The sequence below is a fragment of the Micromys minutus genome (assembly GCF_963924665.1).
Source record: "Micromys minutus genome assembly, chromosome: 14".
In the NCBI taxonomy this organism is placed as follows: domain Eukaryota; kingdom Metazoa; phylum Chordata; class Mammalia; order Rodentia; family Muridae; genus Micromys; species Micromys minutus.
This window is the reverse complement of record NC_137983.1, coordinates 50,000,998-50,021,318: the sequence shown is the minus strand read 5'-3', so window position 1 is coordinate 50,021,318 and position 20,321 is coordinate 50,000,998. Positions and strand designations below refer to the sequence as shown.

General features: G+C 40.9%; 1 protein-coding gene across 1 annotated transcript in view; it reads right to left on the bottom strand.

The window, feature by feature from the left end:
• CSMD1 (CUB and Sushi multiple domains 1) overlaps nucleotides 1–20,321 on the bottom strand; it is a gene marked incomplete at its 3' end in the record, with an annotated part of 1,481,492 nt that overhangs the window by 140,122 nt on the left and 1,321,049 nt on the right. Inside the window, exons 34-37 of the mRNA XM_080928326.1 lie at nucleotides 19,050–19,253; nucleotides 18,038–18,162; nucleotides 17,001–17,097; nucleotides 6,353–6,457 (exon numbers count right to left, since the gene is read on the bottom strand). Coding sequence (XP_080784452.1) covers nucleotides 6,353–6,457; nucleotides 17,001–17,097; nucleotides 18,038–18,162; nucleotides 19,050–19,253 — 531 coding nt within the window. The remainder of the gene's footprint in view (nucleotides 1–6,352; nucleotides 6,458–17,000; nucleotides 17,098–18,037; nucleotides 18,163–19,049; nucleotides 19,254–20,321) is intronic.

Sequence of the window (20,321 nt, the reverse complement as noted above, 5' to 3'; positions counted from 1 at the left end):
ATGCATGAAAGGGGAAGATGGCTAAAAATACGGCCTTGTCAGCTGTCTTCGCCATGGGGCTAGATCCATCACAAATTCCGGAATCGCTCCACTTAACTTACTAGAGCGACAGCTGGTTCAGAACAGTCAAACCATTAGACTCAGCTAGGGTTGTTAAATGTCAAACAGTACACTTGAACTTTTCCTCAATTACACAAAAATAAATCTACCCGTGTGGGCGCTTACTGCCGTGTCAGGGATTCTGAATAAGAGGCCCAGGCTTTGTCTGAAACCACAGCCATGACAGATTTGCACTGGGGTATTCTTAGGGTATGTTATATTAATAGAGAAAAACCTCAAATAAAATATACATGAATTTAATATAAACTGAATGAAACTTTATATTCATGATTCTTCTCACTCTATTTAAATAAAAGTAGGAACTATAAGATATTTAGATTTAACTTGAAATCCTAAATAATCTCATAGACCAATTGGCCAGGCATATATATTAAATGAAGTAACATAATTCATTAAAAGTATCTGGAATTCTAATACATTTATGTTGGTCTAATGTCTTATCATGCCCGACATATTTATTGCTTTTATTTATTAGCACTTTGTCAATTTATTGCATTTAGTTTCTTTTTGATAGCTATGACAAAACACCATGACCCAAACTAATAGAAGGAAAGGTTTGTTCAGACAGATGGGAGTCTATTACCATCACATGGGGAAGTCAAACATGTCAGCAGACAGATATGATGGCAGCAGCAACAACTACAGCAGTTGAGAACTCACAGATCCAAAAGCAAACCGGAAAAGCAACAAGCAGAGACAACAATCTTGAAACAACATGAGCCTTTTGAAATCTCAAAGCCCTCCCCAACTAACATACCTCCTTCAGCAAGGACACACCTCCTATGCCTTCCCCAAAGCCACCCACTAAAACCAAATACTCAAATGCTCACTATGGGGGACATCTCATTCAAACCACAACACAAAGTAATCAGCATCTTTATAGATGTGTTCAATGTGCCTGCTCATCTCTAGCTACGCATGAAAGCTTCCGTGCTGCTAATACAACATAGTACACTTGCCCTGAAGATGAGCTGCTGGCTCGTGATTACAGTGAGGTATCATATCCTCAAATTATGGTACTGTGTGCTTAAAATTCATATTTGATCATTGGCAATGTATATGTGTGCTATTTATTATCCTTAAGATCTGAGGAAACATGATGCTAGATGTGCCTTCTTAGAATGTAAGCATCCATATTGTTGATGAATAACATTCATATCAGAACAATACATTTAGTAATATGGCATATTGGATCCCAATATTACTTAATTTCCCATGAGCATATTTAAGACATTTTCAATTTTTACCATAATTTCAAAACAAATAATGTGACTGTGCTTGTTTGCTATTTAATTAATTGATAACTTGGTAGCACAGTAGTGAAATAAAAGTATGAGATTTTAATTATATTTTTCACTTTAAATATATTTTGATATTTATGAATGTAAACATAATTTTCAATTAATTCCATTTTCACTATTGTTTAAAAGGTAGGATCTTATGTATCCCTGGTTGGTCTCAAATTCACTATGTAGCAAAAGAAGTTCTTGGACTCCTGGTCCCTCTTATCTCTAGTTCTGAAGGCTGGAATCACAAGTGTCCATCACAGCCATATTATTCACATTTTTTAAACAATAGGTTATATCCGTAAGTAATCAAAATAGGAATCTCAGACCTCTGTTCCCTATACAGACACCACAAGTACAGATATACCCAGAGGCTTATGGTCCAAGTGTTTCTAGATTCCTTCTAGTTGACAACCTAGATTAACCACCATACCTGCCAACCCCCAAGATTTGGTAAAGCCTTGGTAAATAAAGTGTCAGCTACTCTATGTTTCCTGTGTACTGATAGAAGATTCAAAGCAGTTCCTACATTAGTAAAACCCAAAACATATTTGCACATTAAAATAATTAAGTGATATTGCATTTAAAATAAGATTTCAACAACAAAATCTTATCAATGTGTGCCCTTCAGTGTCATTTGAGTCATTTGCCATGACTGAACATCATGATATAAAACACTGATAACTGATTTATATAAAAACAAACTGAGTCAATTCTATTTACTGAGCTCTGCAGATTTAAAAATAAAGGAGATGTTGTGGGATATATCTGAGTGTTCATGTTTTTACTTTTATTCAACCTGAAATAGACCACCATTCTTTACCCCAGAAACCTGTTGTACTATGCCTAGGAAAGATGCCCAGCAAAGTCAGCAGCCATTGAAGAGTTTCAGAGGCATAAAGGTGATGTAAACAGGAGACATAACTGTCTTGCCAGTCTGCCTATGGAGATGAAATAACAGAAGATAGGACTGACAATGATGGGTGCACATAACCGGCGATGGAGGACCGTGCCTACAGAGTGATTAAGGAGAAGAGGGGTGAAGCCACCATCTCCCAGAAATGGTGAAAGAAGGCATGGATCATGATCTGTAAGATCACTCCAGGTGAAAATGTTCAAAGAAAAGTTAGTGTCTAAGGAGTCACAAATACACAACAGCTGCTGGTGTCCAGGCAGTCCATGTGAGCAACCCATGAGGCTCAAGCAGAGAGGAAGACAAGAGATTTTATACTAGAGTTAATGATTCCTGTAAGTGGTAGTTAGGGGACCAGCCAGAAAGTACACAACAAACTCTTTCTGGCCAGCATGTGACTATCCACAGACATCTAAGAAGAGGATTCAGTTTCATAAAATCCATCCTGACCCTGCTCTTCTCAAATCTTCTGGGACCTGAGATTCAAAAAGATTAGCTTTGAACAGTTTGCAAAATTCCAGTCTCTGCTCAGAAGGACAACTGTGAAACTAAGTTAGATAGTGCTTTTGCATTAAACTTCATGTTATTTTAAATTAGCAAAGATCACAGGTAGGAACAAAACCATAAATAGTCAGCTGTCCTTTGGTTTGCATGCACCCCCACATATACTCTTAGACACACACTCACATACACACACTCACACACATACATACACACTCACACACACATACACACAGAGTTTCAGAAGCCTGTGATTACCTGGAAGACCACACACTCTCAGAAGCTACTACGAAATTTTCGAGGATGAGGAAAAGAAGCTAGAATTTTGCATCACGTAGAAGAAATCAAGTTCCTCAGTGCAGTTAGGATATCATGGGGGAGGTATCATGGCTGGCTAATATTCAGAAAAGCATTTCTGGTAGAGACAGAGGGAGCCAAAAGCAGGTGAGAGAATATTTTTGAAAATTTATACAGAAAACCTTTTACATCCAGGAATGATTAAATAGAGATCAATACTGAGAGGTTAGATGGACAGTTTATCTCACTGTTGATATGTATATTGACAGCACCTCTAAGGAGGGGTGCAGAACTCATTACAGGGGACACATTGAACTGTCTAATGTACTGGTGGACAATGAGGGTCTTGCTTAAGCTCATTATTTACACACACAGACACACACACACACACACACACACACACACACACACACACACTGATTATTTTAATCAGGGAGTTAATCCGTGCTGTCAATTTGTCAATATTCAGTTATAATACTATACTGCTAAAGGGCTTATTACTTTTTACTTCAAGAGACTTAAGGTCTTTGCAGAATTTTAATGCTACCCTGGGAACATTCACTTAACTTTTTTGACCTAGAACCATTTAAATCCTTAAAACTTCCAAGCACAGTTAAAAGAAGAAAAAAATCAGCAATTTAAAAATACCTAAATCACAAACACCCTTTGACTGAGAGCAGTTTAGGAACCACATCCATTTGAACTATAGGAATCTGAAAAAGAAAACATCCCTTTTTATTGTAACAAGAAAAAAAAAAAAAAAAAAAGAAGTATAAATCCAAAACTTTCCTGAACCCATTGCAACTCTAAGGTACCTGGATGATCTCAATTCTAATGGACATGCCCTGCCAATGGAACAGGAGGCACAGAGGGTGTCTGCTGCAGAGCCCTGGAGAGTCTGAGAACACAGGGTGACTTTACCTAAGCAAATACCAAGGCTGCTTCTAAGTCTCCATTGGCTCAGAGACCCAGTCAGGGGTCTGCTGTTCCCACAGAGGCTCTCTCTCTAGCAGTTTGCAGAAGAGCAGGCAAGAAGTACATCCTGGATCCCCGGACCTTTATTCTTAGAAACACAAGTGCTCAGAAATGCTATACACCCTTGTTTCCTAAGTTACGAACATACAAATGCTCTGGGTCATGAATGTGACCATGCACTCTTGGAATGGCATGTGTCATGCCTTCAGAGGCTAGTGGGTTGGGTTAGTTAATTACGCAGAGTTCCTTTGGATTGAGCCCTTCCTTCACACAAAACCGGGGAGTTCTCTCTGGAATCTGGTATGCAACAGACCTGGTGTTTCAGGTTTCAGTATCAACAGGCTTCTTGGTCCTGCTCACCTTAGACTTGGGCTTGTGTTTGGAATGAGTCCTATTAAAATGGAGACTCCTGTATAGTGGCAGTTGGAGCTCCTAGCACCAGGGTCTCAGTAAAGAGTACTCCTGGAGAAATGCTTACTCTGTCTCTATAATCCTGGTCATCACTGTGGTTTTCTGCTTTGTGTTTTCCACCTTAAAAATCACAGCACTGCAGAGGACAGACAGACGCTCAGTAGATTCTGCATGACATATGTTCCAAGAGTTGCTTTCTTTTTGTAATTTTGTGGGTACACATTTTACTAAGAACATGAATTTAGAGAGTTTTACAGAGATTTGGAAATATACATTTTATAGAGCATGCCTAAATATCTCAATGTATTAAAATGTTAGGGATTGTTGGCAACTTATGTCCACAGTGTTTAAAGAGGGAAGGCAAATAGTCAACAACCTGGAATAGTCCAAGTCCAAATGTAGCACTTTGTTGTGTGAAAGAAAAAGCAAACACACTAATTAATTGTGGTCTCAGATTCTCACATAAGGCCTTGGGTTCCTGAAGAGGTTTCATTTCAGTGGGAGATGGAAGGAAATTGGTCTTTTTTCTAGAGACTCATACTGACTAAGAATATCCTGGGATGGAAACAATTATGCTAATAGAGCTACAGTACATGTGCAAAGTAGATAATTGTCCCCAATAATCACAGAGTAATTATGTTACCAACATCTCCTTCCTCAAAAGGAGAAAGAATCGAGAAACTGTAAGAACTTCTCAAGGGCTAAGAACAATGATCAGTTCCAACAGGGAAAAAATATTAATGATCTGGTTAACACAGTTTTGAATGAATGTTTCATTTGCTATTTGCAGAACCTTCACAGAATGTATCGAAGTAGCAGAGCTTTCTGGAAGTATCTTACATAACGAACATTTGCAGGATCACTTTTCACTGTCACTAGGGTAGTCCCATTCACATAAACTGGAACACACTAGCATGCAAATGCCTGTAATAAGTAGGGAGGCTTAAGCGGAGTGTGAACGGGGGCCTGCGCTTGGTGGCTGCTGCTGAATATTTATCATCAGCTGGGATGTGGCCTTTTGAAAACACATGCATTACACTCCAGCAAACTGTTTATCTCAATTTTTAAAATCACTTATTGAATCTAACCCACGTATTTGCTCACTTGCAACTGCTTATTAGAGGAGATAATGCCCACATCAAGCCATTTCGGGGCCACGTTCAGAGTCCTGAGTAAACCCCATTTTCCCTGGAAATTCATGCCTTGTTTTACAAGGTTTATTCAGGTTACCCAACACTGCAGTGGTGTGTGTGTATGTGTGCGTGTGTGCGTGTGTGTGTGTGTGTGTGCGCGCGCGCATGCGTGTGAATTTGACCTTTGTTTTCCCTGTTTACCAGACTATTAATGTAGCCTCACATCCATTTTTATAAAGGTTGACCCCTCATCTGTGATTTCTCTTTGCTATTAAACAAATAACACACATACACAGGCTCAGAAATGCCAGCCCTCAACTAGGTCTTCTTTGAACACCTCTGAGAGTCAACAAGGAAAATGGCATGGGATTATTTAGTGATAGGACCATCTTCTGTTTGGGGATGCTAATGTAAGTATATGTTGTCACTCATGAATCCAGTCATCTTACACATTTCTGGCCTGTGTTTCCTAGTGCAAATGGCCTAAAAGCATAGTCAGTTCATCTCATTATTCCAAATACTAACTTCTGGATTGCTCTAGCTGTCTTTAAAAAAAAAATAGAAAATACCCTTCATGAAGCCTACTAGTTTAGTAAAAATTTTGTGCAAGTCTTAGTTGGAGCTTCAGAATAGCACTATGTCACCGTTTAATGAAAGCTGGATTTGTTCCTTTAGAGATGTTCCTATATTCCAAGAGAAGCAGAAGTTGGTCTTACTTTTGTATTCCAGGTGAAAGCCCGCGGCGGCAACGCTGATATCTGACTGGAAGTGCAGGCAGAGCTGGTTGGAGGTGCTATTCAGCAATGCGGGCACTGTGGTACCTACATGGGGAAGAGTTAGAGCTTTAACACACAGCAGGCAGACACTACATGTAACAAGTACAGAAGACCATATCCTTGGCTTCCAAGTACCCAGAGCTTGTCTGATCATTTGTTTAACTGAGTGTTGAAACGTCTACAGCCTGTCCAGCTGTCCCATTTTGCAAGACAGCTTAGAGGGTCCTTGGAGCTGTTGCGGCTTCCTCCAGACTGCACCCAGTCCCCTGACCTGCACTCTGGCCTAGATTAATGACAGCTACCACTCCATCTCTCTATGCATTTATTCTGCATACCCTCAGGCTATGCAGAGTAGTTAAATCCCATATGTTATATTGTTTAGTAAAAATCAAAATCAACTTCAGAGAACATAAGTGCTAAATTCTGTAGCACTGGGAAGAATTCTTGTTCTTACTGAGTTACGCTATGGTAGGACAGTGTCTTAAGCTGTGGAGCTCATGCCTCTCAGCCCCACATGTGTCCGTCCCCCAGCTCCTTAGTACTATGAATTCCAGTAATTCCAAACAACTCATATGCCCCTTACAGATGCCATTCTTAACTCTGTCCTGAATTCACCCTGTGCTGGTGCACTAAGATACCCTCCTAATTCTCAGATCCTCTACTGTAGTTTTATTTCTGAGATCCAGGCCACCATCACTGTTTCTACAAGCTGAGAGTTTAGAAGACGAAGGCTAATAAGGTTTACACAAGGGAAAGACACCTGCTGGTCCTAGACTTGGCTATTCCATGTGATGAGGCCAAAAATGACATCAATGGATGACACAGTTGATAAGTGGGAAATACTTAAATATAGAGTGAAACCCTTTTGCCAGTCTTGGAATGCCCCCTGTAACCTTTCATTAGATTTCCAGAAATTTCTCCAAAATTTGAACATGTATTTTATCTAATAATTTATGTTCATTGCCCAACCAGGACATAATTATTTAAAATGTTCTAGAAGGTAAACTGAAAGAAAAAAGAGAGACAAGATAAAGTAACCCCATATTCATGGTATGTGTTTGTGCACGTGTATGTGTGTGTGTGTGTGTGTGTGTGTGAGTGTGTGTGTAGATTTTAAGAAATCATCTTGCTACTTTGAGATCTGTTCTTCAATCATTTCATTATCTCTTAGGTGCCACAGGCAGTAGAATTCAGGAGATGAGCAATCTTCAAGATAAAGCACTAGTACAAAATCCACAAAAGACCACTAAGTAAGTGTGTGGAAAAGTCTCTTACAGAATGCTTGCAGGTTCCGCCATTTGGTGTTTGACTCTGAGTTTATAGAGTATAGAGAAAAAGATAGAAGGATAGACAAACAGACAGATGACAAAGCTAAACAGATGGATGGATGGGAATTGTTTAACACTGAGTGACCTTTGGGGAATTATCTGTAGGTTTATCCTTTCTGTGTAACACCTTTTCCTGGTCCAGCCTCAGTAAGGATGTGTTGGTCATAAGGTGTACAGTAGGGCACCCCAAGGCCTCAGAAAGAGACAGAGATGGTAAAGAATCACGGAGAAGGAGGAGACTCACAGTTTTGCTTATTGTTTAATCTTAGACTGTTTCTAACACACACACACACACACAAACACACACACACACAAACTACATTGACTCACACAATGACTATGTTGAAGTCATTTGTCATCTTTAATCTTTCATACACTCATCATGTGGCTTGCACATGAAGGGAAATGACATTAACTGTGGAGGTAATAACTTCCACATGTTTTCATCTCACGGTTCCATGGTCCAGACTACATGATTTGTGTTGATCTGACATTGCTCTGCTTAAGTAACTATCAATCCTAACATCACAAAACACTCTTCTTTGCGCTTTCTCTCTCTCTCTCTCTCTCTCTCTCTCTCTCTCTCTCTCTCTCTCTCTCTCTCTCTCTCTCTCTCTCTCTCTCTCTCCCCCTCACCCTTCTAGTTGTGTTTCTGTTACTGTGCTAAAATACCCTGCCAAAAAGCATGAGAGGCCAGGAATAATTTCTTGGACTGGTATTTCCAGTTATAGTCTATCATTTTGGAGAATTTAACATAGGAATTCAAATATATCATATCTACAGTAAAGACAGGAGAGAAAACACAAACAATCCAGCCCCCCTCCCCCAATCCACAAGGATTTTTGCTTGGTTCTGCTTCCTTTACTCTGTATTGGCTTCCTCTACGATATAGGTGAGGGCCTGGCCATCAAAATGTGCTGCCCACCTCAATTAACAAACCAAGACAATGTCCAGCAGACATGCCCATAGGCCAATCGGACAAGACAGTTCATTAAGACTTTTCCAGGTGATTGTGGGTTGCATCAAGATGGTGGTTAAATCTAATTGCCACAGTACCACAGGTATCCTATCAACAGCAAAGAATCCATAAGGTCTTACCTAATACTGAAAACATACTAGGCCACCAGTGTTGACAGTGAGACACCCATTTTTTTTTTCAAATTCTAAGGTAGTAATTTACTTTGAACAGCCTGATTTCCTGTCGTCCACTGTAACTTATCTGACAGTTCCCAGCTCCCAGCTTAGCGATGTACACATCAGCATTGTTTGATTGCTTTTCAACTATATAGCAGACTCAGAAACCCATTTCTACTTCAGGCTCCAGGATGAGTTAACTCCTTCATTTCACACCACCTTTGTAAACTTGAAAGCATTCAGATTCCACAAAATGAAGACCCTGGTAAGACTTTTGCTCGGTTGTGCTGATGGTTTATAAATATGACATTGCTTTGTGAATTCACATGTTTTTTTAGATGAAAGGGTATACCTCTTGGTCTGCCAATCATAAAAGCTAGCAACCATTTATCCCATGCTTTAGGAGGGTCTGTCATCACCCAGCCATATCAGGACAGAGAATGTACCCTGCATCTTCCACATTCTGTCGCTCCCTTTGGGTCTTCACAGGGTAGTCAGTTGGCAGAGACTCATTCCCTCCATGCAAAATATAACTGAGTGATTTTTAAAAAATGTTGCCATAGGCAGAATATTTCTGATCACATTGTTTTACGGTGACCCAGATAGGATGACACATAACAAAGGAAGCTGCAAAATTTTATTATTGTCCCTGCAGAGTCTACTCTCAGTATACTGATATTTGCTTTCCTTTAATTCCAACTGTCAGATACAAGTCTGCATGAATTCTGCTCTATTTTACTCATTTATAATTTATAACCTGCCTGCTTCCAAAAGTGATTTTTTTTCAATGGCTTACTAAAAAAGATCTACATACATATTCCTACCCAAGCAGAAATGAAAAAAAAATCCAAAGCACTGAATTTATTAAAGATGTCAATCATTTTGTTTTGAAATATGAATTTCCTCTGACACCCAGTTCTTATTTATTTTTATTCATCGATTAAAATATTTTAGAATTTGCTTTATAAATACTTTTAAGTGTCACAGGAACAGAATCCTTAAGTATTGATGGTGCTCTTTAAAAAAGTCCAAACTCTGGTCTATTGTAGCATTTTTCTCCATATAACTTAATTGTTTTTTAATCGAGAACTTCATGGGCATCTATAATGACATAGGATCATATCCAATTTAAAAACTATTCTTCTAAGAGAATTGAAGTGATTACTCGTGGACTAGAACTCTTCTGCTGTGGTATTAAAGAAGGTCTAATGTATCAACCACCATGCTAGACATAAGACACAGTTCTCTCTGTGTTCATTTCTTTGTGTCCATGATGTATATCCATGTGGATGTCCCTGAGCACACTGCAGGCCTACTGACTCATCCACAGAGGTTCTCCAAGTCAGGCTAACTCAGAAGCAACAGCACAATCTGAGCTTCAGGCTTTATCTGAGTGTCAGCCCTAGGCTAATATGGGAACTGAGAAAGCTCAGAAGCCCTTGTCCCTTGTTGTGACTGCACCCCAAGTTCTTTCTTCATCCTTATCTTGGTCTCCTTTTGCCTTGAAATTTTAGGAAAAAAAAAAAAAAGCAACCCAAGTTTCATGGAATGCCGATGGATTTTCATTCAACTGCTTACAATTTAGGCTATGGAATTGGGGCAAGCAGAGTTGGGTGGTGCTGTGCTCCTCCTGGGATGGCTTGGGTTCTGGTTGTCCTCTGACAGGTGACACTGGTGGCACAAGCCTGTGAAAGCTGGTGGCTTAATATGCATCACCACGGGGAGAATGAATTCAGAATAGTAGTGGCCAGGTGACAACCAAGCTTTGGATTGTTTTTCTGAGAGCAGGATCTCAGTTTGTGCCTTCACATCCCCATCCCACTTGAAGCCCTAGCACTCTGAAGGGAGGTCTGGCATGAGCTCCATTTTGTCGCTTTGCTACTTTGTAGTGAGTATATGTTTGTGGGGAGACATGGAGACATGAGTACCTCAGTCTCATTTACCCACAGTTTGTCTACCAGCTCAGCATATGACACTCCAGTCACAATCTGTGGTTGTTACGCAATGATGATGATGATGACGACGATGGTAGTGTTGCTGATGGTGTTGGGGATAGTAATGGTGATGCCAAGGACGCCCTTTGTGTTCATTACCCTTCCCCAGCTGTCAGTCAGGATCTGTGGTTTAGGGAAGTATTCACTCATTTAATTAGAACTGAAATTCAGACATTGATTTTCACATACATTGTATACAAAATTACATGTTGTATATGTATGTATATTACATACATGTATTATCTACACATTACATACATTCTATGTAACATATGCATTCTGTATATAGTTCTGACATCCTAGCCTTGGAGTCAATAATCCTCCTAGAATTGCCCTTCCTTTAAGGCTGTGGTTCCGAACCATCCTAATGCTATAACCCCTTATCATACTTACTTGTGTTGTAGTGACCCCCGGCCTTAAGATTACTTTCATTGGTACTTCATAATTACAATTTTGCTACTGTTATGAATTGTAATGTATACATCTGATATGTGACCCCTGTGAACGGGTCCATTGACCTCCCAGAATAGTCACAACCCACCAGGTACCTCTGGGCTTCAAACTTTCAGTGAAGTAACTTTCTCATAAGTGCAGAGGACACAGCCTCTTACCCTCAGTGCATTTATGAACTCAGTTGTTAGCTTTGTGATTTTACTGAGTAATTTCTAGTTCTCCACCTTACAACTGCCACCATACACAATGGCCTCCTCACTTAGGCCTTATTCGTATCAAATCCCCACCCCGTCCAAAAATAAAAAATAAAATAAAAAAAAAAAAAACCAAGAAACCAATAACAAATAAATGAAAACAACAGCAAACCACCTTGAAAATATGTAGGAGAAGAGAAACTGATCAAATATTAAATTTCAAAATTCATTGTAACCTCAAAAAAAAAAAAAAAAAAAAAAACCTCAAACATGGGAATTCCCACCAGAGTAAAACCGTTGTCTTTTTGGTTTGGTCATAGAGTCCTCAGGACTCTTTCTGACTGCCTGTGTGGAGGTGTTGCTGGCCTGTGCTACCCCTTGCCTGCCTGTTTCCTCTATCAGAGATGAGGGCTCATATACTATGGTATGTATGCAGAGAGAGATAATAAAGAGACAGGAGGAAAACTGTAAATATGAACTCAAGGTGATTTAACCAAAAAGTGTCAAGAACAAAAATAGGGCAGACCTGAGATATCTTACGTCAGTCAGAAGGTGAGAGGAAAGACAGACAGACGGGCCCTATCCAGTCTAGTTAGAACTATGGAATGAGAAGAGGTGGTGCCTCGGTTTCATTGACATGACTTCCCCAGGATCACTCTGTTCATCAGATGCCTGGTTCTGCCAAAGGGAGAACCCAAGCCACCCATCACAAGGGATTCTGCTTCCTTTGGAGCTAGTGAGTGAAATAATAGCCTGAGGTTCCAAACACAGCTGCATGGTTGTGGCACTGAGGGCAACTCCTTCCCTGGGTACCACAGAACACACAATTGTTCACAAGGAACACACATTCCAGAGATTTCCTGATTACTGTTTCATTTTATTACTATTCATGCAAGGAGATGCTTAATATTTGCAGAGCTATGGGCCTAAAATATTTAAGGTCGGTGGACTTATATTGGCCCATCCACCCAGGATTTTTGGGTGGCAATGATGATTCTGTTACTGTGAGACTGTTGTGCAGTTGGTTGTAGCTTGTGGATGCCTTAGAAAACATCAACTCACACATGTGGTAAGCCTCTGCAAGATGTCCTAACATACAGCCCTTCCTGTAAGTCAATTCTACACAATGTTCTGTCCAGAGTAGCACCCATAGGGTCACAGGATGCAGTGAAAAAAAAAATCTAAAGGCATTGTATTTAAGTGAACCTAGAAGATGCTTTATTTATCTGACTTCCTTGTTTAGAAAACTTATTATATAAAGCAGGCTTCTCTTGTTTTGTCCAGTCACATTATTTTAATTAGATTGCATCTTCCAGAGTACTTTTTAATAATTTGATAGTGGTTGAGACTTGTTTGCTTATAGTTTAATTCAGTGTGCATGCATGTCTGTATCTACATCAGGCATTTTCCAGGTGCCTTCTTCTATCAGTTCCTACTATATTTTTGAGTCAGTCTGTCACTGAACCTGTTACTGATTCTGACCCACTGGCTACCAGTGAACTCTACATACCCTGTAACCATCTTCGCAGAACTGGGATTACAGACAGGATTGTAGGCAGAAGCCACAGTTGCTCCTCATATAGATTCTAGACTAGAGATCGAACCCAGGTCCCTATGCTTACATAGTAAGCACTTTGCTAACGGGGCCATTTCCTAACCCAATATTTACTTTTGTTTAATATTCATTGTTGAAAATGTTTCCACATTTTCATATTCTCCTAATTAACTTGAAAGCAACTAGCTGCATCTCGCTGCAATGAACTACAAATGGTCCAGTTATTTTTATAAGAGAGATTTCCTGATGCAAACTTAGAAATTTGCTCTGTTAAAAATCCCTATTTTCATTTAGTAAGGTCTCAGCTAGCACCTCAGGGGTGCTTCATGCTTAGATAACTGTTTCATCCCCCTGTCTCAAAGCAAATGCTTCAGCCATTGCAATCATCAAGTTTACTCTTTGAAAAGGGGAAGGTTACAAGGCACACCCTGATGTTTCTTCTCAGTATTTTATTGTCTCACTATTTTTTCATTCCTTATGTATCTGACAGCATCAGAATAGAAAAGGCATAGGTTAAATTCAGGTCAGAGGGTTGGTAGACAGGACTGCCACTTCTCCAGGTACCTGCAAGCCCTTGGCATCTTACAGTTCACAAGAATATTCTGGTCACTCATGGAAAAGACTATGGACCACCAAGTTTGGGGTAACCACATTTAGGATTATGCCATGGCAACTCTGGATGACCACACTGGGAACATTGGGTAAGTGGCTAAGGGTCAGGGCTTAACCCATGAGGTAACAGCTCCACATTTAGTGGTCTGAGGTGAAAAACATAAAAAATTAAGACCTGTTCTACTGCCAATAATACAGCCTATCATGAGTATGAAATAGAAGCATTCTGAAAATCTGGACACCACAGCTCAGATAAGCCCCTTAGATGGTAATGCACATCATGTGCCTAGAAGGTGACATACTTTGAGAAATAAAATCCCAAAGCCTGAGATTCTCCTCATACGCAGAGTGTTTCTATTTGGCTGGCCCTCTTCCCTGTTTTATTCAACAAAAGTAAAATTACACATGTGAATTTTCTGAGCACTGCGAACTACTTCAGAGGCCCATCAGCATTGGAACCTCTAATTTATAGCTCATATCATTGGTGGCTTATGACTCTTAGCTTCCCACTGGTATCTAATGGGGTCTATGGAGAACCAGCTCTGCCTCCAACCTGTGAAGTCTCCCCTCCTCCAGGCAATGGGCACAGGAACTTCACCATGGTAATTATAACAATCTTTTAAATTGCATTTTATGTTCCCTTTATGTAGATGGCTGTTTTCTGTGTGCACCATGTGCATGCCCTGCACCTGTGGATGCCAGAAGAGGGCATTGCTGTATCCCCTGGAATTTGAGTTCCTGAGAGGTTCTGCCACAGTCTTACCCATATAGGTGTGGATGCTTGCAACCAACCATCGGAATGAGCAAGGGGACCCCATGGAGGAGTTAGGCAAAGGATTGAAGAAAGAACCACAATATCAACCAACCAGAACCCCCAGAGCTCCCAGTGACTAAACCACCAACCAAGGAATAGACATGGAGGGACCCATGGCTTCAGTTGCAATGTAGCAGAGGGTGGCCTTATATGGCATCAATGGGAGGAGAGGCCCTTGGGCTTGTGAAGCCTAGGGTGGTGAGAGTGGTGAGTTGGGGAGCATCTCCACAGAAGCAGGAAGAGAAAGGATGGAGTAGGAGGTTTGTGGAGTAGAATCCAGGAAGGGAAATATACTGGCTGGTTTTGTGTCAACTTGACACAAGCTGGAGTTATCACAGAAAAAGGATCCTCAGTTGAGAAAATGCCTCCATGAGATCCAGCTGTAAGGCATTTTCTCAACTGGTGAGCAAGGGGGGAGGGCCCAGCCCATTGTGGGTGGAGCCATCCCTGGGCTGGTAGACCTGGTTCTATAAGAAAGCAGGCTGAGCAAGCCAGGGAAGCAAGTCAGTAAGTGACATCCCTCCATGGCCTCTGCATCAGCTCCTGCTTCCTGACCTGCTTGAGTTCCAGTCCTGACTTCCTCTGGTGATGAACAGCAATGTGGAAGTGTGAGCTGAATAAACCCCTTCCTCCCCAACTTGCTTCTTGGTCATGATGCTTTGTGCAGGAATACAAACCCTGACTAAGACAAGGAATAACATTTAAAATGTAAACAAATAAAATAACTAATAAAAAGAAAGAGAGAGAGAAAAAAGAATGAAATAATGAAAAAAAGAGAAGGAAAGAAAACAGGCTGAACAAGCCAGTCAGTAGCATTCCCATGTATCAGTCCCTTGCTCCAGGTTACTGCTCCATTTGAGTTCCTTTCCTTACTTCCTTGGGTGACTGGCTGTGATGTAGAACTGTAAACTGAAATAAACTTTTGCTTCTTCCCCCAAATAATAAATGACATGGAGGAAGTAAAAAAAAAAAAAAATTCTGCCAGTTGTGTGTTAACATTCAAACCTGCTGATCCACCTGTTAAGCCCAATGACAAACACTTTTAAAGGTATTTTCTCCTGGGTGACTTAGAAAACCAAAACAAAAGCACCTCTGTACAATTTGCACAGGGAACAGGGCTGGTTTCTTCCTTTAGTATCACTGAGTGAAGCAGAAGTTGAGGCAGGAGCATGGTTCTCTCACTGAAGAAACATTCCCCAGCCCCAGGCATGGCTACATTCCATGCCACACCTCCAGGAGCATTCTTCTGCCCATAGCCCCAGAACAGCCATCTTCTCTCAGCACTGCTGCCCAGATAAACAGATGTCAGAGAATCAAACTGAATTTGCCATTCTATGTGCAGGTTTTAAATTAAGAGCCTACTGTTGTTCTTGATCTCGGAGGACATCTACTTTATTCACAACTCTGTCAATTATATAAGCTAAAGTTTCTATAAATTTCATCACAAATAGGACGCTGACAAGAGGCCCCTGGCTAAGGAACTCAGCCAGACTTCCCATGTGGAAAAGTTCCAGACCAAGCTTGTTTGGTAATGGCCTGTTGTCCATTAAATACTAAGAGGTGTAGAGAGCCAAATATAGACATTGGCAGACAATGGGTGAGGAACATCTGTGTTTGGTACTTCACCACCCAACACCCATGAGGCTGGCCACACTGCAACGTTTTCATTTGCTGGCAAGCCACAGCCACAATCTAAAGATACAATCCATCTAAGGGTTAGTACTGTAAAGGCTTCATCGCTCTTCTGTTTCTTACTTGGTAAAAAGTCAACAGAGTAATAGAATGATCCATTTGAAAAGAAGTCATATTGCATCATACTAGACAATTCTATGTCTGAAACTGAGGACTTAGTCTAGAAGTCTAGATGCACTTCTGTGATACATATCAGTGGGCTGGACTGCCGTGCACAAATGATATCAGTTTTAGGGACACGGTGACAAGAAGAGAAAGAAGGTAACACTGCCAGTGATTATCTGAGAAGACAAGGCTTAGGGAAGGTAACCCAACACAGACACACTTGTGAAGCTAGAAGGGACAAAAACTGACTGAACTGCCAGGTCACCACAGTGTGGCTCCAGATCTATGGCTTTGTGAGCTGGGGATGGGTGGGGTCAGGCTTATGAAGTGTCACCCTTCTGTCACAGTGAAGAATGACAGATCACATGCTTCACTGAGTTAACACTGGATCATTCCCCAGGTGCCTTAGACTTGGGTAAGCCTCCTTCTCAGTCTTCTGTCTCTCATGTGCCTCTCCATCCATGGCTAGCCTCACAATCCTTCCATCAATTGCTGAGCTTCCTGGCTCCTCCAGATGGCCTTCTGCACAGGACCCCACTGGCACATCGCTCTCTCCTGACTCCATGGTTACACACTTGGACTTGGCCCACTGGCAGGCATTATGGGAAAGGATTGCTGTGCACTGTTCAGAGACTGGTTTCTCTTCTTCCTTTGGCTTCCATTCTGGTTCAAAAGCAAAAACAAAGGGAAGTTCAGGGTCACCTTACCTGAGAAGCTGCCCAGTCTGGGGGCCGTCATGTCTCCTCCATCATGGATCTCCAGGGAGTCCCAATTCTGCTCCGTGGCAAAGCTAATCACCTGGATCTACCGGGTCACAAAGCAGGGTTACCGTGTTTTATTTTAATTAAACTCATCTACACACATGAGCTTTTGATGACTAAGATACATACACAACACACACACACACATACACACACACACAATTGGGCTCACAGGTTTATGTGAAAAATGTGAGAATACAAAAATGGGAGAGGGTCATATTGGAATCCCATAGGGAAATGGGTGGATAGATCTGAGCAAACATATTACATATATACAAACATACATAAAATTGTCCAAGAATAGATATAAGAATTATTTAAAAGATAATGTATATTTTAATATATTAAGTATATTATTAATGTTAAATATGTTAGTACAATAATATATAAAGACAATGTATTAATATGGTAATATATTCCATATTATTTTATATTTTGTATATTACACATATAAAATATACATACATATACATAATCATACCCACAAACATACACACTTTTCAGTTAAAAATAATAAAAACAAAGGTTTAAGAATAACAAAATAAAATCCTTTTTTTTCAAATATTAAAAATGATTAATGATGTTTTATAGAAAGATTCAGAAAAGAGAGACAAATGTGCACCTGTGTGCCCATGCCTGGAGAGTACAGGAGTGTACAGTGGGGAGGAGGGGGATCAGACAGAGGGAGGGGGAAGGGACAGGAGGGCAGTGGAGCGAGAAGGAAGGAGAGCAAAGTGTGTATGAAGAAGCCAGAAGGAGATGCATTATGCTGAACCCTAACCCAGAATAACACAAAACAAAGTTTGAAAAAGTGTTTAAATAAATAAGGCAGAAAAAAGAATAAGTAAAGATGAAATGAGAGAGAATGAGGGGAGGAGAGGATGGAGGAAGAGAAAAAGATGAGGAGGGATGGGAGGAAGAGGGAGGACAAGGAAAGCCAGAGCCTGCTGACCTGCCTCAGAGGCCATGGCCTGAGGCCCTACCTGAATCCCTGAGCCCTCCGATACTATGATCTTCCACACACAGTTCAGGTTGTTCCCGTAGGGCTCAGGGTAGCCTGGGGACAAAATTGTCCCTCTCCTCTGAGTGAAATTGCCACTGCATGGAACTGAGAGAGAGAGAGAGAGAGAGAGAGAGAGAGAGAGAGAGAGAGAGAGAGAGAGAGAGAGAGAGAGAAAGAGAGAGAACCACATTAAGCCAAGTGAAGTTACCAAAGCTCTATGGCCTATTTTGACTGTGATCAGTTGGTAACTTGCTGCTATTTTAAGTGACATTTTAGCCAAGGTAAAATTGAATCTCTTTGCCCTCACATGCGCAACATCTGTGATTGATATCCACCGTGTTGGTGAGTTTTAGGCTATGAGTCTATAAATAATGTTTTCTCAGGTTTTCTAACAAGGGACTGTCTACAACAAAGGTGCCTCTAAAGTGAGTTCTGATTGGAACAATTTTTTTCTACTTCAATATAAGAGTGTGTGTTATCCATCTACAGACAAGCAACTCCTGGTCATCCTGATGAGTTTCAGAGCGATCCAGGGAGAAGATATATTTAACATGCACAGATAAATTCAAGGGATGCTCACCCTTGAATTTATCAAAGTTCCTTTGATAAATGAAGCAAATAGCAAGTAAGAATGCCACTGTCATATCCAGCACTTTGATACACAGATGTATTCAAGGGATATCATACATATAACACCATAGCCCACCATCCACATGTACTTTCCACAGATGGAGATCATGTGCTTTCCTAACTTTAAGGTAACAGACTTAAAGAGCATCAAGAAGAAAAACATGCTTTACACATGCAAATCTCAAGTTTTATGAAGCATATATTTTTACAGTCGGGGTTATCAGGCTCTTGACCTGATCAATAGATCTTCAGATAGTTGAAGATCGAGATTATATCATGAACAGTGACAGCAGGGCTTTAACCCTGACATGAGGTTCTGAGACAGCCCTGGGTAGTCATCTCATCTCCCGGGCTGTACTTACCTACACAGCTTGGGATGGTGTCATTCCACTGGGCCAAAGCATTTGGCACCGACTGGCAGCGGATGGCTGTAGAACCTTGCAGCAGGTAACCTGGGTTACACTCGAATCGGACAATGGAGCCCGCAGAGAACTCAGAACCAATCCTTCTCCCATATCTGGGCTCTGGGACAGAGCTGCACTGTGTGTCACTGGTGCGTGGGACAGCTGAGGAAGAAGCATACAGATGCCACTGTACCATAGCAGAATACAACAGGAGGGAGAGACAAAGGGACAGAGTGTCTGTGAAGTGGGTGGGAGTAGACACAGGGCAGACACAATGCCTGCAACCCTCTCTGTAAGGACTGACCCCAGGGTCAATTCTCTGGCTACATTTCCTCCTGGGGACCACCACAGAGGTGTCATTCAGATGGAGAGATGGGACAGAAGGAAATGTAGTGTCTGTGATGGCTCATAGCATTATTCAAGCAGTTAAAATTAAAACCTGAATGACTGTGCTGGCAATTAGAAGGCGGTGGTCCTCAGCAACAATGGAGTCTAGTGAGACAAGACATTCCATAGAGGACTTCTTTAGATGCGGCGCTTGTGGTAAATTATGCAGTTAAATCGGACCCACAACGTAATCTATCATCCTAGATATATATCCCAAAGAGCTAAGTTTGGGGTCTAATAGTATTATAGCCAATGCATAAAAACAAACTAGATGTCCTTCCTGTTTATTTTCTGATGCTGTGATTTAATACTTTCACCAAAAGCAACTTGGGGATGCAATGGTGCATTTAGCTTACACATCCACATCACTGCCCATACATAACTGAGAGAAGTCAAAAGAAACTCAAGTGGAAACTTGAAGGAGAAACTAAGGAGGAACATTGCTCCTTGGCTCAATCCCTGTTTTGCTCAGACTCATATTAAGATGGTGTTTTCATATAGCACAGAATCATCAGCCTAGAGATGGTGCCCTAAGTAGGCTGGGCATGTCTACATTAATTAATAATCAAGTTAACAATGATAACTAACTAGGGAGTGTCCATCAGAAGATGACTGCACAAAAAATACATGTGGTTTATGAGTTTGTATGAGGGATTTTGTTAAACCACACAAATGAAGGTTTTGGCAGTTCTAATGGCATGCAGGCATCTATCTGAAGGGCACCGTGTTAAGTGACATGAGCTGGTCTTGACAGTAAACACATGACACTATCCCTCTTTCCTGGAGGATCCAAGACAGTTGAACTCCATGGAACAGAGAACGAGGTGGTGGCTGCCAAGGACA